We start from the raw sequence: 14,285 nt of genomic DNA, 5'->3' as shown, positions 1-14,285 counted from the left end.
GGGGCCAGTTTATGAAGGGTCTTGTATGCTATGCTAATAAGTTAGACTTTACCCTATATCCAATGGCTCTTCACCTTTTTTGAAGAATTTGATAAAAGCTATAAATTCTCTCTCGAGAAGTATGATAACACACATATGCTCAAAATGTGGCATAGAGTTTCTGAGAGTTCACAGCCCACCTGGAATTTATTAATACTACTAGGTCCCACCAGCTTTAGGCAGTGGAGCCATAGAAAATCTCCTAGCAAGGAGTGAACAGTTGAGCTTTGTATTCTCGCAAGATAACTGGCAATGATGAAGAGGACAGATTGGTGGGAAGAGAGGCTGGAGGTCGAAAACACCAGATGGGAAGTCGATTGCAAAGTGCCAGACATGAATGGTAGTACCAGAATTATGTCAGTGAAAGTAAGATTGGACGGGGTGAGAATGGAAGAGAGAGGCATTTCAGAAATGGAATTGATAAGACTTGATGTCTGATTCATTACAAATGATGTTGAGCGGTTAAATATTTTGTTGTTATCTTAATCTTCCCCACTAAACTGTAAATCCTCTAAAGCTGTTGCTGACTCAAGCAGGACCCAGGGAATGAGCAGAAATGAACACATAAGCATGCAGGATTAGAAACTTCACATTCATGTGAAAGCAACAGGTCCCTCAAAAGCCAAGAGGCAGAGGGCTATGAGGTAGGGTAGTGACCTCTGAGGCTAATCACTGCTTATGGACACAAAATCAAATAAGGTGCTGTTGAAAATAGTAAACCTGAGTATAGTAGTGATTAACTTGTTGGTTGCCATCTCTACCTTACATGGTTTCCCAGTCCCAGAGCATCTCCTAGATTGCTAAGAGACTAGGTTGGTTTGCTTTACATTCATAATGGGAAATTATGACCAGAACCTCAAAATCAACCTACTCCCAAAACGGCAAAATTTGCCAAAGTGTTCCAAATATCCAAGCTGCTGCCTGTAGTTACAGCTACAGGTTAAGTTAGAGGAAAATGTTATCTATTAAAGGTACAAAGATATGGTAATTGAGAGAGCAACTGCTTTTTAGAACAAAGTCATCTAAGTTGCAGGAGCAGAGTTTTTGATGGAATTCATCTCCTAGTGTGTGTGTGAAGGTGGGGGAGTGATACATATTTGAGCTGGAGAACAGAAGGAAGTCCCCAAAATGGAAATCACTTGGCAATTTTAAGTGACTAGATATTTCTCATGCTCTTGCTTTCTACCCTACCTTATGCTTACTCTATGCTGTACGTATCTTTTTGAGAGATAAATGACAAATATGTAAACATTTGAAACAAAACATACTTCCAGGCATTTCATCATTGATTAAATATTTGTTGAAATCTCACATTTTCTTCAAAATGATATTCTTAATAATTATTTCAATAACTGTAGATAACTCAAAAATACAAAGCATCACCCCTGCCTTTAAAGAGCTTCCAGTCTATTTGGGAAGATAATTGTTATACAGAACGATAATCCCAAAGAGCTACAAAGTTGTTTTAATTTATTCTATACTGATTCTTTGTAAACTGATACTACATAATGAGACACCACGTAACTTCAGGTTAAAGAGAATATTACAGTACTAAGAGCTTATCATTCTACTTTTTCTGAGTGAGGAGAACTGAACGTAAGCAAAAGTAGAAACAAGAATGTATAAAAGAAGAAAGCATAATATTAAGCCAGGGAGAATGTTTTAAATTTCAATCCCATACATCCTACAATATCTAGATGGTATTTAAGAGAGAGTGCATCCAATTATAAGCATAGGAATAGAACCTAAACCACATCCAGCTTCTCGTGGAACTTAATTCAGAACTATTACACCACATTTTTTTCTTGGCTCAGATGGCACAATAGTCAACCAAAGAAGAGAGAAGTTCTACCAAAACCAAAAGCTGACTTGTTTGAGAGTGACATGAAGTTAGCTAGTCATTTCATGCAGCTTCCCTATTATCAGTTATAATTTGGGTTCTTTTGCCCATCAAACCCTAAGCCATATTAATCTATTAACGTTCCAGTTTCCTCAGCAAATCACAAAATGAGATTTTTCTCCAACAGGAATTCTTTCTCTATGATTCCAAACCCCAACATGTGCTTTCCAGAGCCTCAGATGTTTCCTTAGTTCTACAGATGTTTTGTAAATTCATTTCAGCTAAATTTGCCAGCGCTGCAGAAAGTATCTATGGCTGATTGGAGTCACAGTTTGGATGGAGCTCTAGTTAGATTAGATGGAAATGGAAACTAAAACTTCTAACTGGCTCACAAGGAAGTCAGGAATTCACAAAAAGAGCAGAGAAGGAATTTCGTGGGAGGGGGTGTTTCAAACATGCCTGTTTCGGGGAGTGGAGGGTGTGGAAGCCCCCGGGGGGGTGACTCTTCACTGTTTTCCTTGGTGTTGGGCCTACATATTATTTTCCACTGGAGATTTGTTTTCCTTTCTAAGTATAGGAAAAAGAAGAAAACAAAAAACAACAACAGCAACCAGGAACAGTTGCTTCATTTTTAGAACTCCAGGTAGAATGGCTGTTTCACACCTGAGGTGAAATAGTATCAGGGTTTAAAATATCCCTACAGTCCAGGGGCCAGGAAGGTGATGACTTCCTTCAAAAACATGAAATAAATGAATTTTTGAAAATGACTATAGTTTCTACAGGATACAGTTCTCCTGTTGTCCACTTTTCCTTTGTAAAATACATGAATTACCAGCTTCAGCCTTCCACTCCTAATTGAGCCCTCCCTAGGTCTAGAAGTTCAGCTATTATAGTTGTTATAAAGCAGATTGTTATCATGGAAAAAGAGAACCAGACTGACAGGCTATTTCTAGTAGAAAATCTGCTTAAGTCTTGCAAATTAAAAGTGTTTGAAATCTCTATCAGAAAAAAATGCATTATAATGTTTATATTAATATTCTCTCAGTCTTATGACAAAGTTATAGTGTTTACATTTGCTAAGTTTGTGCTTTTAAAGTAATAGAAACTGACAGCGATCAAATATTTTATCTATGCCTTCCCTTGAGATAAGCTGATTCAAAATATTTAATGGTCTGTCGAAAATTTCCTGAATACTAATCTTTGTTCATATTGGCAATTATTGATTTTAATTCAACTGGCTGTGAAATTGTGTTCCGTTGAAGCTTTCCAAAATGCCCAGAGGTTTCTCAGCAGTTTTCTAGATGAGCTATAATCCAGGCTTGACCTTGGATAGAATACAAAATAAAATCAAGTTACCATAGTTCTGAAATGAAAACCTTACAGAAGTATTTGACATTGAACACAGTCAGATTTTTGTTTCCTAAAAAGTGATGAAGCTGTTTTAATTTCATCTCCAAATTGTTATCCCAGGTTGAGAAGGAATTCTGAGAACAAAATAATTTTTTAGAAGAAAAGCAATACAGTTCATTGTCATTTTATAGTAAATTAACATACTGATAAATACTCTTTGAAAAGGAAAGAAAGGTCAAAATATGCAGCTAGGCAGCAAAAACAAAAACAAAAACAAAAAACAAACAAACAAAAAAACCACACAACGAAAACAAAACCAAACAAAAGATAGATATAGACATAAAACCTGGCTTTACCAGATATTAGCTATGTGACATGAGTGTGTGTATGCATTTGTGGTATGGGGGTGGGAGCAGGGAGAGATAAAATAATTGACACTAATATTCCAGAAACTACGCTAGGTGTTTCCCATGTGTTCTCTCTGTTAATCACCATATTATGACAGGTATCAATGTTTCCTTTTTCTTTTTTTTGAGATGGGGTTTTACTCTTGTTGCTCAGGCTGGAGTGCATTAGCCCAATCTCAGCTCACTGCAACCTCCACCTCCTGGGTTCAAACGGTTCTTGTGCCCCAGCCTCCTAAGTAGCTGGGATTACAGGCAAGCGGCACCATGCCTGGCTAACTTTTTGTGTTTTTAGTAAAGATGGGGTTTTACCATGTTGATCAGGCTGGTCTCAAACTCCTGACCTCAGCTGATCGGCCCACCTCGGACTGTCAAAGTGCTGGCGTGAGCCACCATGCCTGGCCAATGTTCCCATTTTACACATGAAGAAACTCTGGCTAAATGAGATCTGACAACATGTCTAAGTCAAGTTTACCAGTATGTGACTAGGAAAGTCCGTCTCACTCTAGAGTCTGTGCTCTTTCTCCTGCAGCATGATACAGGTTGTTCAATCTCACAGCCTCAATTTTCTTATTTCTAGAATAAGGAAAAAAAATTCTTACCTGACCTGGGTAATTGTGAGGATTAAATACAATCATTTGTCTAAATCTTGGCATGCTTCCTGGCATGTAGGTACTTAAGAGACCCCAGTTTTCCCTCACCATCAACTCTTTAGGCGTAGGTGCAGTTAGGTGCCTTAACAGGAATGTGCAAAAGTGCACTGGAATGTGTGCATAGATGCTGAGAAAGCAAAAGGGAGACAGGTACCCAAAAGTCCTCCTTGGCCTATATAGCTTTTACACCCTGTTACAGAATTGACTTTTCTCTTCAGTAGCAAGGGACAGGCTTCATGCAGTGGCCTCTGAAAGACCATGCACTGTGTCACTGGCAGTTCATCATATCTCCCAACAGTGCAGCTGTGATAAGAACCAGATGATCCAAATTTCCTAAGCAAGCCAGCAGCAAATATCATCTGGGAAGGCGCATGCCTCAGTATCCACACACTACACTCTTTAAGAAAGTACATCAAAAAGCTAATGGACTTTTACAAGAGCCCAGTTACTGCTTAATGTCTGTGAGCTCTCAGGAGCAGGGAATCACAACCCCTACCACGTACAGTTGGCGGCAGAACCAGTATTCCAACTTGTTAAAGAAGCCAAGGATTAGATAAGATTTATAGAGACCTGATGTGGGTAGGGCAGCTAAAAATGGAATCTGCAGATTTGTTTCCAAAGCTGCAGACATGGCCAGGATGTTTCTGTGTATAGATTGCTCCACTTTGCGTGGGCAGACCACAGGAAAAATGGTTCTCTCATCAATGGAGGAGTTGCCCCTCTTTTTAATACAGAACTGTGTGACATCCGTTTGATACAGCCACATACACAGCTCCAGATAGCTTAAGCTAAATACTGTCTGTCTCGAAGTGGAAAACCAGAGGTTCAGGTACCTTCTTGATGTTCTTAGAATTGTAAGCGCCATTCTTTGCCTTGTCTCATAGCCTTTTTGTTACTTCTGAGGATCTGTTGACATCTGAAAAACACTTCTCTTATACTATAACTTCAGCTGTTACCTGACTTCAATTTTACAAAAAAAAAAAAAAAAACTATCAAGCATTTCCTCAGCACCTACTTTTTTTTTTTTTTTTTTCATTTAATTTTATATAGCTTGACCTCTTGTTTTAACATTTGGAAAAAATATTTTCCAACTACCCTGTATATATGTGTCTCTGAGCAAATATAACTCTAGTCTTTCACTGCTAATTTCTGCTTCATCTTACATCTTTCATGTATTTGATAACCTGTGCAGGTTCCAACGAAAGAGGCTATGGATAAGTGGTACATAGGAGGTCATTCTAAGGTGAAGTGTCTATTGGGCAGAGAGCTGCAGGGAAAACATTGCTTCGTGTGATTACTCAAATTGTTTAACTACTTGTAGCTGTCAGGCTTGGAGCTGTTCACCTGAGATTTTGTTGCTGCAATTGGCTCTGGAATTAACCACAAAACTATCAGATGAAAACCACGTTTAGATAAGCCAGTAACGGCAAGAAAATGACACCATTCTGAGGTTGATAGATGTAGGAGAGCTCTTCTAGTGTTTGTAGAAGGCATATAATGATCTGTGACCACAATCTGTATTCCATGCAATTGGCATTTACTGAGGCTAAGAATGTCTTGACTGGCCAGGAACAATGGATCAGTGGAGTTGGGGGGTTGATTGCTGAGTTTCTGAGAAGATAGCAGTTGATTTAGGAGTCTTAATCAACACTACATTTAAAGGTCAAAATGTGGCACCAAAGATCTAAAAATGGCTGAACTGTTTCTAAATTCAGTAACTCAAGGGGCCTAGTCAATTTTCATAAAATTATAAGGCCAAAACTCAGGCACTTCTTCTCTCAGTGGATTTCTCAAACGCTAGATCAGAACAGCTGCCAGTTGTCCATTCTCACTCATCCAATGCCTATAAAGTAAAATAGTTGCTGTAATAAGAAAGGGCTTTATAATGGCCTTTTCCCTCAAGTTCAATATGAGATGCACTCTAGACTTTTTATGATAAATCTCCTACTAGTGAAACATTGCCTTACATAAAGAACTTAATGGTTGTTCTTTAGTTCTTTGTCATTGATATTAATAGCTAAAGACCATCATCTCACATGACATTGCTACTGAAATTTCCAGCAGTGGGGTCAGGGGTAATCTTTTGATCACTCTGTTCAATAGCACCCATAACCTTCCTTTTGAGACACTGAATTACAATATTACATTTATCTGATGAAAATCAAATTGAAGAACATTGGCTGGCCTATATAGAAAAGCTTAGATTTTTTTATTTCAGAAGCAATCAGCATTACTTTTAAGCAACCCATTATCTGCTCTTTATTTTTCTTCTGCCTCTATTTCCCCTGCTAGATGCAATTCAAAGTTTACCCTTTAGAAAATTGCTGCTGTAAAGTTAAAAGGACTGTACATTCAAAAGTAAAAGAGTAATGGGGCCAAGCGTGATGGCTCATGCCTGTAATGTCAGCACTTTGAGAGGCCAAGGTGGCTGGATAGCTTGAGCTCAGGAGTTCAAGACCAGCTTGGGCAACATAGCGAAACCTCGTTTCTATGAAAAATACAAAAATTAGCTTGGTGTGGTGGCAAGCACCTGTAGTCCCAGCTACTCAAGAGGCTGAGGCAGGAGGATCCCTTGAACCCAAGAGGTCAAGGCTGCAATGATCATGTCACTGCACTCCAGCCTGGGAAACAAAGCAAGACACTGTCTCAAAAAAAAAAAAAAAAAATGTAGAAGGGAAGTAAGTATGTGTTCTACCAGGGCCAGACACAAAATTTGTTTATAGTGAAGAAAGTCTTAAAAACTGCAATAAGCAAATACTTCTAGATTTTAAATAATCAGAAAGGCATCTCTAAAAAGTCATTGCTGGTTATAGATGTAAATGTCTGGCACAGTTAAAAAGCAGAAAAATTACTTTCTCCAACATTAAATATGGATTCCAGTGGAATGAATTATGTTTATTCTACTTGTTAAAAGAAAACTTGGAGTTTGTTCGGCTTTGTGAAATAGACCTATAACTTGCTTCTGGGTTTGCATGAGATCTCATTCAGAGACATCGTGGGCAGTTACTTTGTGTAGTGCTGAAACATGTAATATTTGATGAGATAAGATGCTTAGCAGTGAAACCTCGCCATTGAAGCTTTTAGTACTTCTTCAAACAAGGCACTTGAAAAATATCAAGGAAGTTTAGCACAGAGTTTGAAACAACTTGTTTTTCTAGAAAAACAAAATCACAACCATACATTATTTAGCAAATATCTTACCCAGAGAACAGCCAGAGGGAAACTCCCCAAGGATTTGGCATTGGCGTGTTCTTATCTCATATGAACATGCAGTTTGCCTGTGAATGCTGCATGTGGATTTTGTTTGGTTTGGTTTTGTTTTGTTTTTGCAATTGTAGTAATGGATAGCGTCAAAGTTTGTAATCACTCAGTTCAATTACTGTATTAATCTTAACATTTGTGATACTGGTTTCATCAAAGTCATATTGAATTTGAGTAAAATGAGAGAAATTGCATTGCACAAATGTATATTTGTCACAGAAATAGAAACTGCTTCAGGAAAATCCTGTACCTCTCTCAGCAGTCAGCAATCCTATCTTCTATTCACATGCAGCAAACAAAGAGTTAGAAGATATACAATTAACTTTTAAAAATCTGAGGGATGAATTTAATGGGCCATGGAGAAGAAATTTGGGTATGTATACATCATTGGCAAAGAGTCTTTTCTCTCTCACTGTTTTAAGTTCTGAAAACAGAGCATCTCATATTGCAGTGATTAAGGATTGATTTTAATAATCCTAAAAACCAGGCTTTGGAGCTCAATAAATTCTTCCTTTCAAAAGTACAGATTTTGGGGTTACCAATGTGGCTCCGTTACCCAGGCTTTGCCACATTTTATAGGAACATAAAACTGCTGGCAGATTACATCACCAAGCAGATGTAGTATGACAAGTGGCTGCAAGGTCGTACTGTGGGAAGTCAGGGATTTCAGGGAGATGATACCTTACAAGTACAGTGTCTCAACTAAACTCAACAGCAAAAAGCCTGGTGCCTTACCAGTGTACCTCCGGTAAACTTTCAGAGCCCATATATGTTTATACATATTAATAGTAAGTAATAAATAATGTTAAATAATAATAGCAACAAATGCTTATACAATGTAGTGCTTATTATTTAGACCCTATGTACTTTTAAAAATGTATGTGTGTATTTGTTTTTGTGGTAGTGAAATGCACTAATACAAAATTTAACATTTTAACTATTTTTAAGTATATAGTTCAGTGACATTAAATACATTCACATTGTTTTGTAATCATCACTACCATCCATCTCCAGAACTTTTTCATCTTCCCTAACTGAAACTCTGTATCCATAAAACAACTCCCCGTTCCCCTCTCTCCCAGCATCCCCCATTCTAGACACAGACACAGACATTTCTGTATCTATGAATTTGACTATTCTAGGTACCTCAGTAAGTGGAATCATGCACTATTTGTTCTTTTGTGTCTGACTTATTTCATTTAGTGTCATGTCTTTAAGTTTCATTCATGTTGAACCTGCATCTAAATTTTCTTCCTTTTTAAGGCCGAATAGTATTCCATTGTATGCATATATCACATTTTGTTTACATATTCATCCACTCATGGACATTTGGGTTATTTCCACTTTATGTGCTTTTTATATATCAACTCTTTTACTGCTCACAAAGATCCATTGATTCGTTCATTGTTGTAGTATCTTTATTATCTCCATTTTATGATAAGAAAACAGAAGCATATGAGATTGTGTATGTGCCCAAGTTTATAGAGCTAGGAAGCTCTGAAGCCAGTATTGTATCCCAGGCTGAGTAGATCCACAGTTCCTGCTCCTAATCACTGTGCTATCTCATCTCCCTTTCAAATGATTCAGGAAGCTAAGTATAGCATGCACCAGTTGGAAAACCATTTGTGTAACATCGTAAGGCCAAGTTTCTGACTTAATTTGTACAGGTTTTAAAAGTTCAAAGGAGTAGTCAGTTTAACAACTGAACCCCATAGCAACTGATTTATAAAGGATCCCATGGCTACAAAATAAAAATTAGTGCTCTGCTCTGGCACTAGTTCTGGGTGGGCTAAGTTCATTTTGCTAATCTTCCTATATAATATGTGTGTGCGTGTGTGTGTTTGTGTGTGTGTGTGCAGTAGCATGGTTATAATGTTATCCCCACTTTGTAAAAAGGGAAATTGGAACATAGGAAGGTGGTAAGTTACTTGTTCAAAGACTCATAATAAAAAATAGAATCTGTACCCAAACTCAGATAATCTGTAACTCCAGAGACTGTTCTCTTAACTATAGCACAAATTTTATCTTTTTCTTGAATGTGAAGCACAGCGTTGAGACCTGTACATAGCCACAAGTATTCTTACTGTGTGTGGAAATTTTCCTAGAAAGGCTGTAAATAACCAGCAAGTCTATTTGTCAAGAGGCAATCCCTGCATTACTAAAGTTATTTGTATAGTTATTCCAATGAACAAATCTGAAAGCTAGGAATGCAGTTGCTTTATTAAAAAGTTGTCAATGGTATAAAATATTGTTAGATTTTGGGAAGCAGTTTAGTATGCACATGCCAAGCTTCTCAGGGCAGAAACACTTCTGAGAGCAGCTTCTTTACCTTCACAAAGAGATGAAGAATACACTCATGAACCCTGAGCAGAATTGTGACTTCAATGCAGTTGATTGTCTTCTAACCAAAATTCCTGTTTCTGGTTTCCTTTTCCATTTGTTCCATTTGTACAACCTCGTGCCCACTTCAGTCATTGCCCAGGGTCCTTAAATTTAAATATCCCTCTCCCTGAACATATAGGCAGTATGAAATGGAAAAGAATCCGAGAATCTGATTGCACGTTTTCATTCCTGGCAAGGCCACCATGTACACACGTACAGGCCAGTCACATTTTAGGACACGTGTTTCAGGGTTCCATGGGGATATGATGCTGACCATTCTTTTGTTTCTCACAGAGTTCCAGAACCGCACGCTCCGAGGAGGACCGGGACGGCCTATGGGATGCCTGGGGCCCATGGAGTGAGTGCTCACGCACCTGCGGGGGAGGGGCCTCCTACTCTCTGAGACGCTGCCTGAGCAGCAAGTAAGTCCTGCACCTGTTGGGGGTCTTTGTGAGAACCAGAGGTAGCAGGTTTGAGGCATACTTTCGTGACTGGGTTTAATGGAGAATATTTTGTTGCTTACAGATCCAGATAAAAGAAAATAATTAAAGGAACGTACAAATAATTAAATTTGTGTTCTTACGTGTTTTTACTTGTGTACTTATGTCCATCTCCAGCCAGGTCTTTATATACTCTTATCAGATGATAAGCAATAGAGAACTTATCATCTTTACCAAGCACATGTTATCTGTTTTCATGTTAGGACTGGAAGGAGAATTTATTGTTAGGAATGGTTCTGGAATTGTTAGCTCTATAATATATTGTACAATATTGGTGTTAGTAGCATATTGGGTTTATGCTGGATTTTTAGTATTACCAAGTACTTTGCAAGTGAGTAATATATGGGTTTATCTTTGTAGATGTCCTAATAGCCAGAATTTTCTTAAAGTCATTCAGTTCAATGAATGATGAATTTTGGATATAAGGAAGTTCGGAAAAATAGAAGCTTCAGTGGGAATTGGGTCAGAAATAGTGAGAGGGATGAATAAGGTAGACATGGGGGTGGCTAATGACATTTAAGCTAAAAGGAAAGGGCCTGAGGCCTTAGAATGGAAATTTTTACTTAGAGTAATAATAATTTAAAACTCCTTGAGCTGTGTGGTCTGTGACTAGATCTGTCTCCAAACTGTAAAATATAAAGTACTATGGTAATATTTTTAATGAAAGATTTTATTTGACTCTGAAAAGTGTTATGTATAGCAAGTAGGAGGTTTGATCAAAATTACTGTACATACTATATTATAAAACAGGAAACAGAAAAAGAATTCTAGACATTTCATAAACAAATAGCAGAAAGTGATGAGACAGAGGTTCAGAAAAAATGTCAACTTACTTTAATAAGAATGAGAATTTCTTGAAATCAGCATCTGAGCCTTATTCCTTTCTGTCTCCCCAAGGCCTGCACAGGATCTAACAGATATTAGAAGCCCAGTAGATGGTTCTTCATTGAATCACAAAAGACCATTTTGGCTCCAGGCAGGTCTCACTGGAAATGTTATAACCTGAGATATATCCAACAAGACACCAGATCAGTTCTGATATTTGGCCACTGTGGCATCGAGGTGTGCACTAAAAGTGGGTCAATGTGATTATATCTACCAGCAAGTTTGTTTGTCTCATTTTTGAGGCCAGCTTCGAATCAGCAAGAACCTTAAGCTGATAAGAAAGACTAGACTTTTGCTCCTTCTTATTCACCTGCTCTCTTAATCTCGAATATACAAAACTTCCTAAATCTGCAATATATGCTGCTACAGGGTGATAATGTAACTGGTAATATTCATACATCAGTAAAGCCAAAAAGTATAAATTTAGAATGTTCCTGTTACCTAGTTTGCTCAAATTAGCATCCTTGAATATTTTCTTAGAGATAAGCCAAAACATGTGTCTCACAAAACTAATAAGAAACAAAGGGGAATTTTCATATTGTCTCAGTGATATGTATGTTAGATTGCGGTAGGATCTTTTACTGAGTGAGAGACTGAGAAGCAATTTAGGGAGTACATTAAAATCACGAAATTCTGTTATTCAGCAACTAATCAAATATTGATGCCATGTGGAATTAAAAATAAAGACAATTTTGCCACCTAGTAAGTTAAAGCTCTAGGTGTTAGGGCTCTCTTATGAAACTACAAAAGATATCAGTTGTCTTCTACTTCTAAAGCATTAGAAAAGTAGAATATAAATGCTGAAATTGTAAACATATAGAAGATATGTCCCTATTTTACTTTCAAGTATTAAAAACATATATTCAGTAATCTCATACAAGGCTGAACAAGAAGTTTAAAACATGGGGCAGAGGTATACTACCCATTCTTTAGGAAATTGAAGAAGAAAAAATGTCTCCAAATAGAAGGCATTTCCAAATCCAACAAGAATATAAAGAAGTATTAGTTTCTTAAAAACCAGTGCTTAGTATGGACTGATACATTATACACATGGATATGTTCTATACTGTTAAATTCTAGTAATTCTTCAGCAAGTCAAAAACTTGTCATCATCATTAAACTCTGGAACAATCTGGACAGAAATGTAATATATATTTTTAATTGTGAAGTAACTATTTATAGATGCCCTGGCATATATTTTGACATCATTCTTCAATAGGATTTGTATTGTTAGGCTAAACTGCATTAATTCTGATCCTTGTAAGACAAACAACATAGAGGTTGATTTAGCTGTTCAGTCTAAGATTCTAGTGGGCTTTCTGGAGACAAGCAGCTCATGATATGACCACATTATCATATGACCTCTGTGCCCTAATGAGTTAAATCTTACAGCTACAGATTTTAAAAGGAGCAAAACTAAGACTGAGTTACTGTCTTTGCGGGTGTGTTGATTATAGAAAATCTGCATCTCCAAGGACAATTTAAAGATCTACAGTGACTAAGTAAATACCTTTATAATAATACCAAAAAAGTATGTAACCCATTGAATGTTCATAGATGTTATAATGCTGACTTTTAAACTATTAAGTTGGTGCAAAAGTAATTGCAGTTTTTGCTATTACCTTCAATTCACTAACCCAATACTTTAGCTTTTATGGCAAGTATACACTTATTTTCTAGAAGGCACAACAGAATATGCTATTATTGAACCACTTAGATAGTTCCTGCTTTGATTCAAGACCTTTGTGTTTGTTGCATTTTTCAAAACAAGGCATGCATATACACATACAAACCCCCCACCCCATGCATGCGTTTGTGTGTGTGCTGAGCTGTGACAGAAAATATGTATCATTTCAAAAGAGTCTGAAAGCTTCTGTTGCAGAGAACTTAACCTGGCAGTGGCCCTTTGTGGATACTGGTCAGACCCACTTACCCAGGGGAGACCTTATCCTAAGTGTCACTGGTCCTCAATCAAAATTCAGTTTGGCCAGGCACAGTGGCTCACTCCTGTAATCCCAGTACTTTGGGAGGCCAAGGTGGGTGGATTACCTGAGATCAAGAGTTCAAGATAAACCTGGCCAATATGGAGAAACCCTGTGTCTACTAAAAATACAAAAAATAGCTGGGCGTGGTGGCGGATGCTTGTAATTCCAGCTATGGGGAGGCTGAGGCAGAAGAATCGCTTGAACCCCAGAGGCGGAGGTTGCAGTGAGCCAAGATCGCATCACCGCACTCCAGCCTGGGTGTCAAGAGTGAAACTTTGTCTCAAAAAAAAAAAAAAAAAAAAATCTGTTTTCTTTACCATGGGATTATTATGTTTGGAATCAGAGATTCTCAAATGTTTGTGTGTCCCTGGCTTTCTCTTTCTGCCGTTCTGTATCACTTCACAAGTTTTATTAACAGGATTTTAGCCCTGTGTTTTCTCCTTTTTTATGTGTAATGAAAGTGTGGAGCAAGTCCCCTTTGGTATCTAAAGGGAATCAGACAGTTTGGATGATTTCATTTTAGATGATTTATATTCTCCTCCCTATATAGTTTGACTGCATCTGCTCAGGATCTTGGATGGAAGCGTAATTGTCTTCACTATCTTTTAACTTGTCAAGCACCTAAGAAGTTGTTTGTTTTCTTGATAATTTTTATTTGCAATCAAGATCTTTCACTATTAACAGAAATTCCTGGGTTACAGCCTCATGTTTCAAAAAGCTAGGTTTCAGCTATCAAAGTTCATGGAGATACCTAGCATTGATTAAACTTTTCAGTTGCAGTCATGTATAAAAATTTTAATTTTCATTAAAATAGATAACTTTAAGCAATAAGAAATATTAAATAAGTATACTTATAAAAATAAAATATAATATTAATGAAATACATTCTAACATTTTTCTCATTCATGCATAACTGTAATTAAGTCATTGCTTAAGTATGGCCCTCAATCAGTCCTTAGGCTGAATTTAGAATGTATTTTGACTCT

General features: G+C 37.3%; 1 protein-coding gene across 1 annotated transcript in view; it reads left to right on the top strand.

The window, feature by feature from the left end:
* ADAMTSL1 (ADAMTS like 1) overlaps positions 1-14,285 on the top strand; it is a 437,416-nt gene that overhangs the window by 20,643 nt on the left and 402,488 nt on the right. Inside the window, exon 2 of the mRNA XM_023190023.3 lies at positions 10,224-10,351. Coding sequence (XP_023045791.2) covers positions 10,224-10,351 — 128 coding nt within the window. The remainder of the gene's footprint in view (positions 1-10,223; positions 10,352-14,285) is intronic.

This window comes from Piliocolobus tephrosceles, chromosome 14, assembly GCF_002776525.5.
Source record: "Piliocolobus tephrosceles isolate RC106 chromosome 14, ASM277652v3, whole genome shotgun sequence".
NCBI classification, from domain to species: Eukaryota; Metazoa; Chordata; class Mammalia; order Primates; family Cercopithecidae; genus Piliocolobus; species Piliocolobus tephrosceles.
This window is presented reverse-complemented; position numbering and strand designations above follow the sequence as displayed.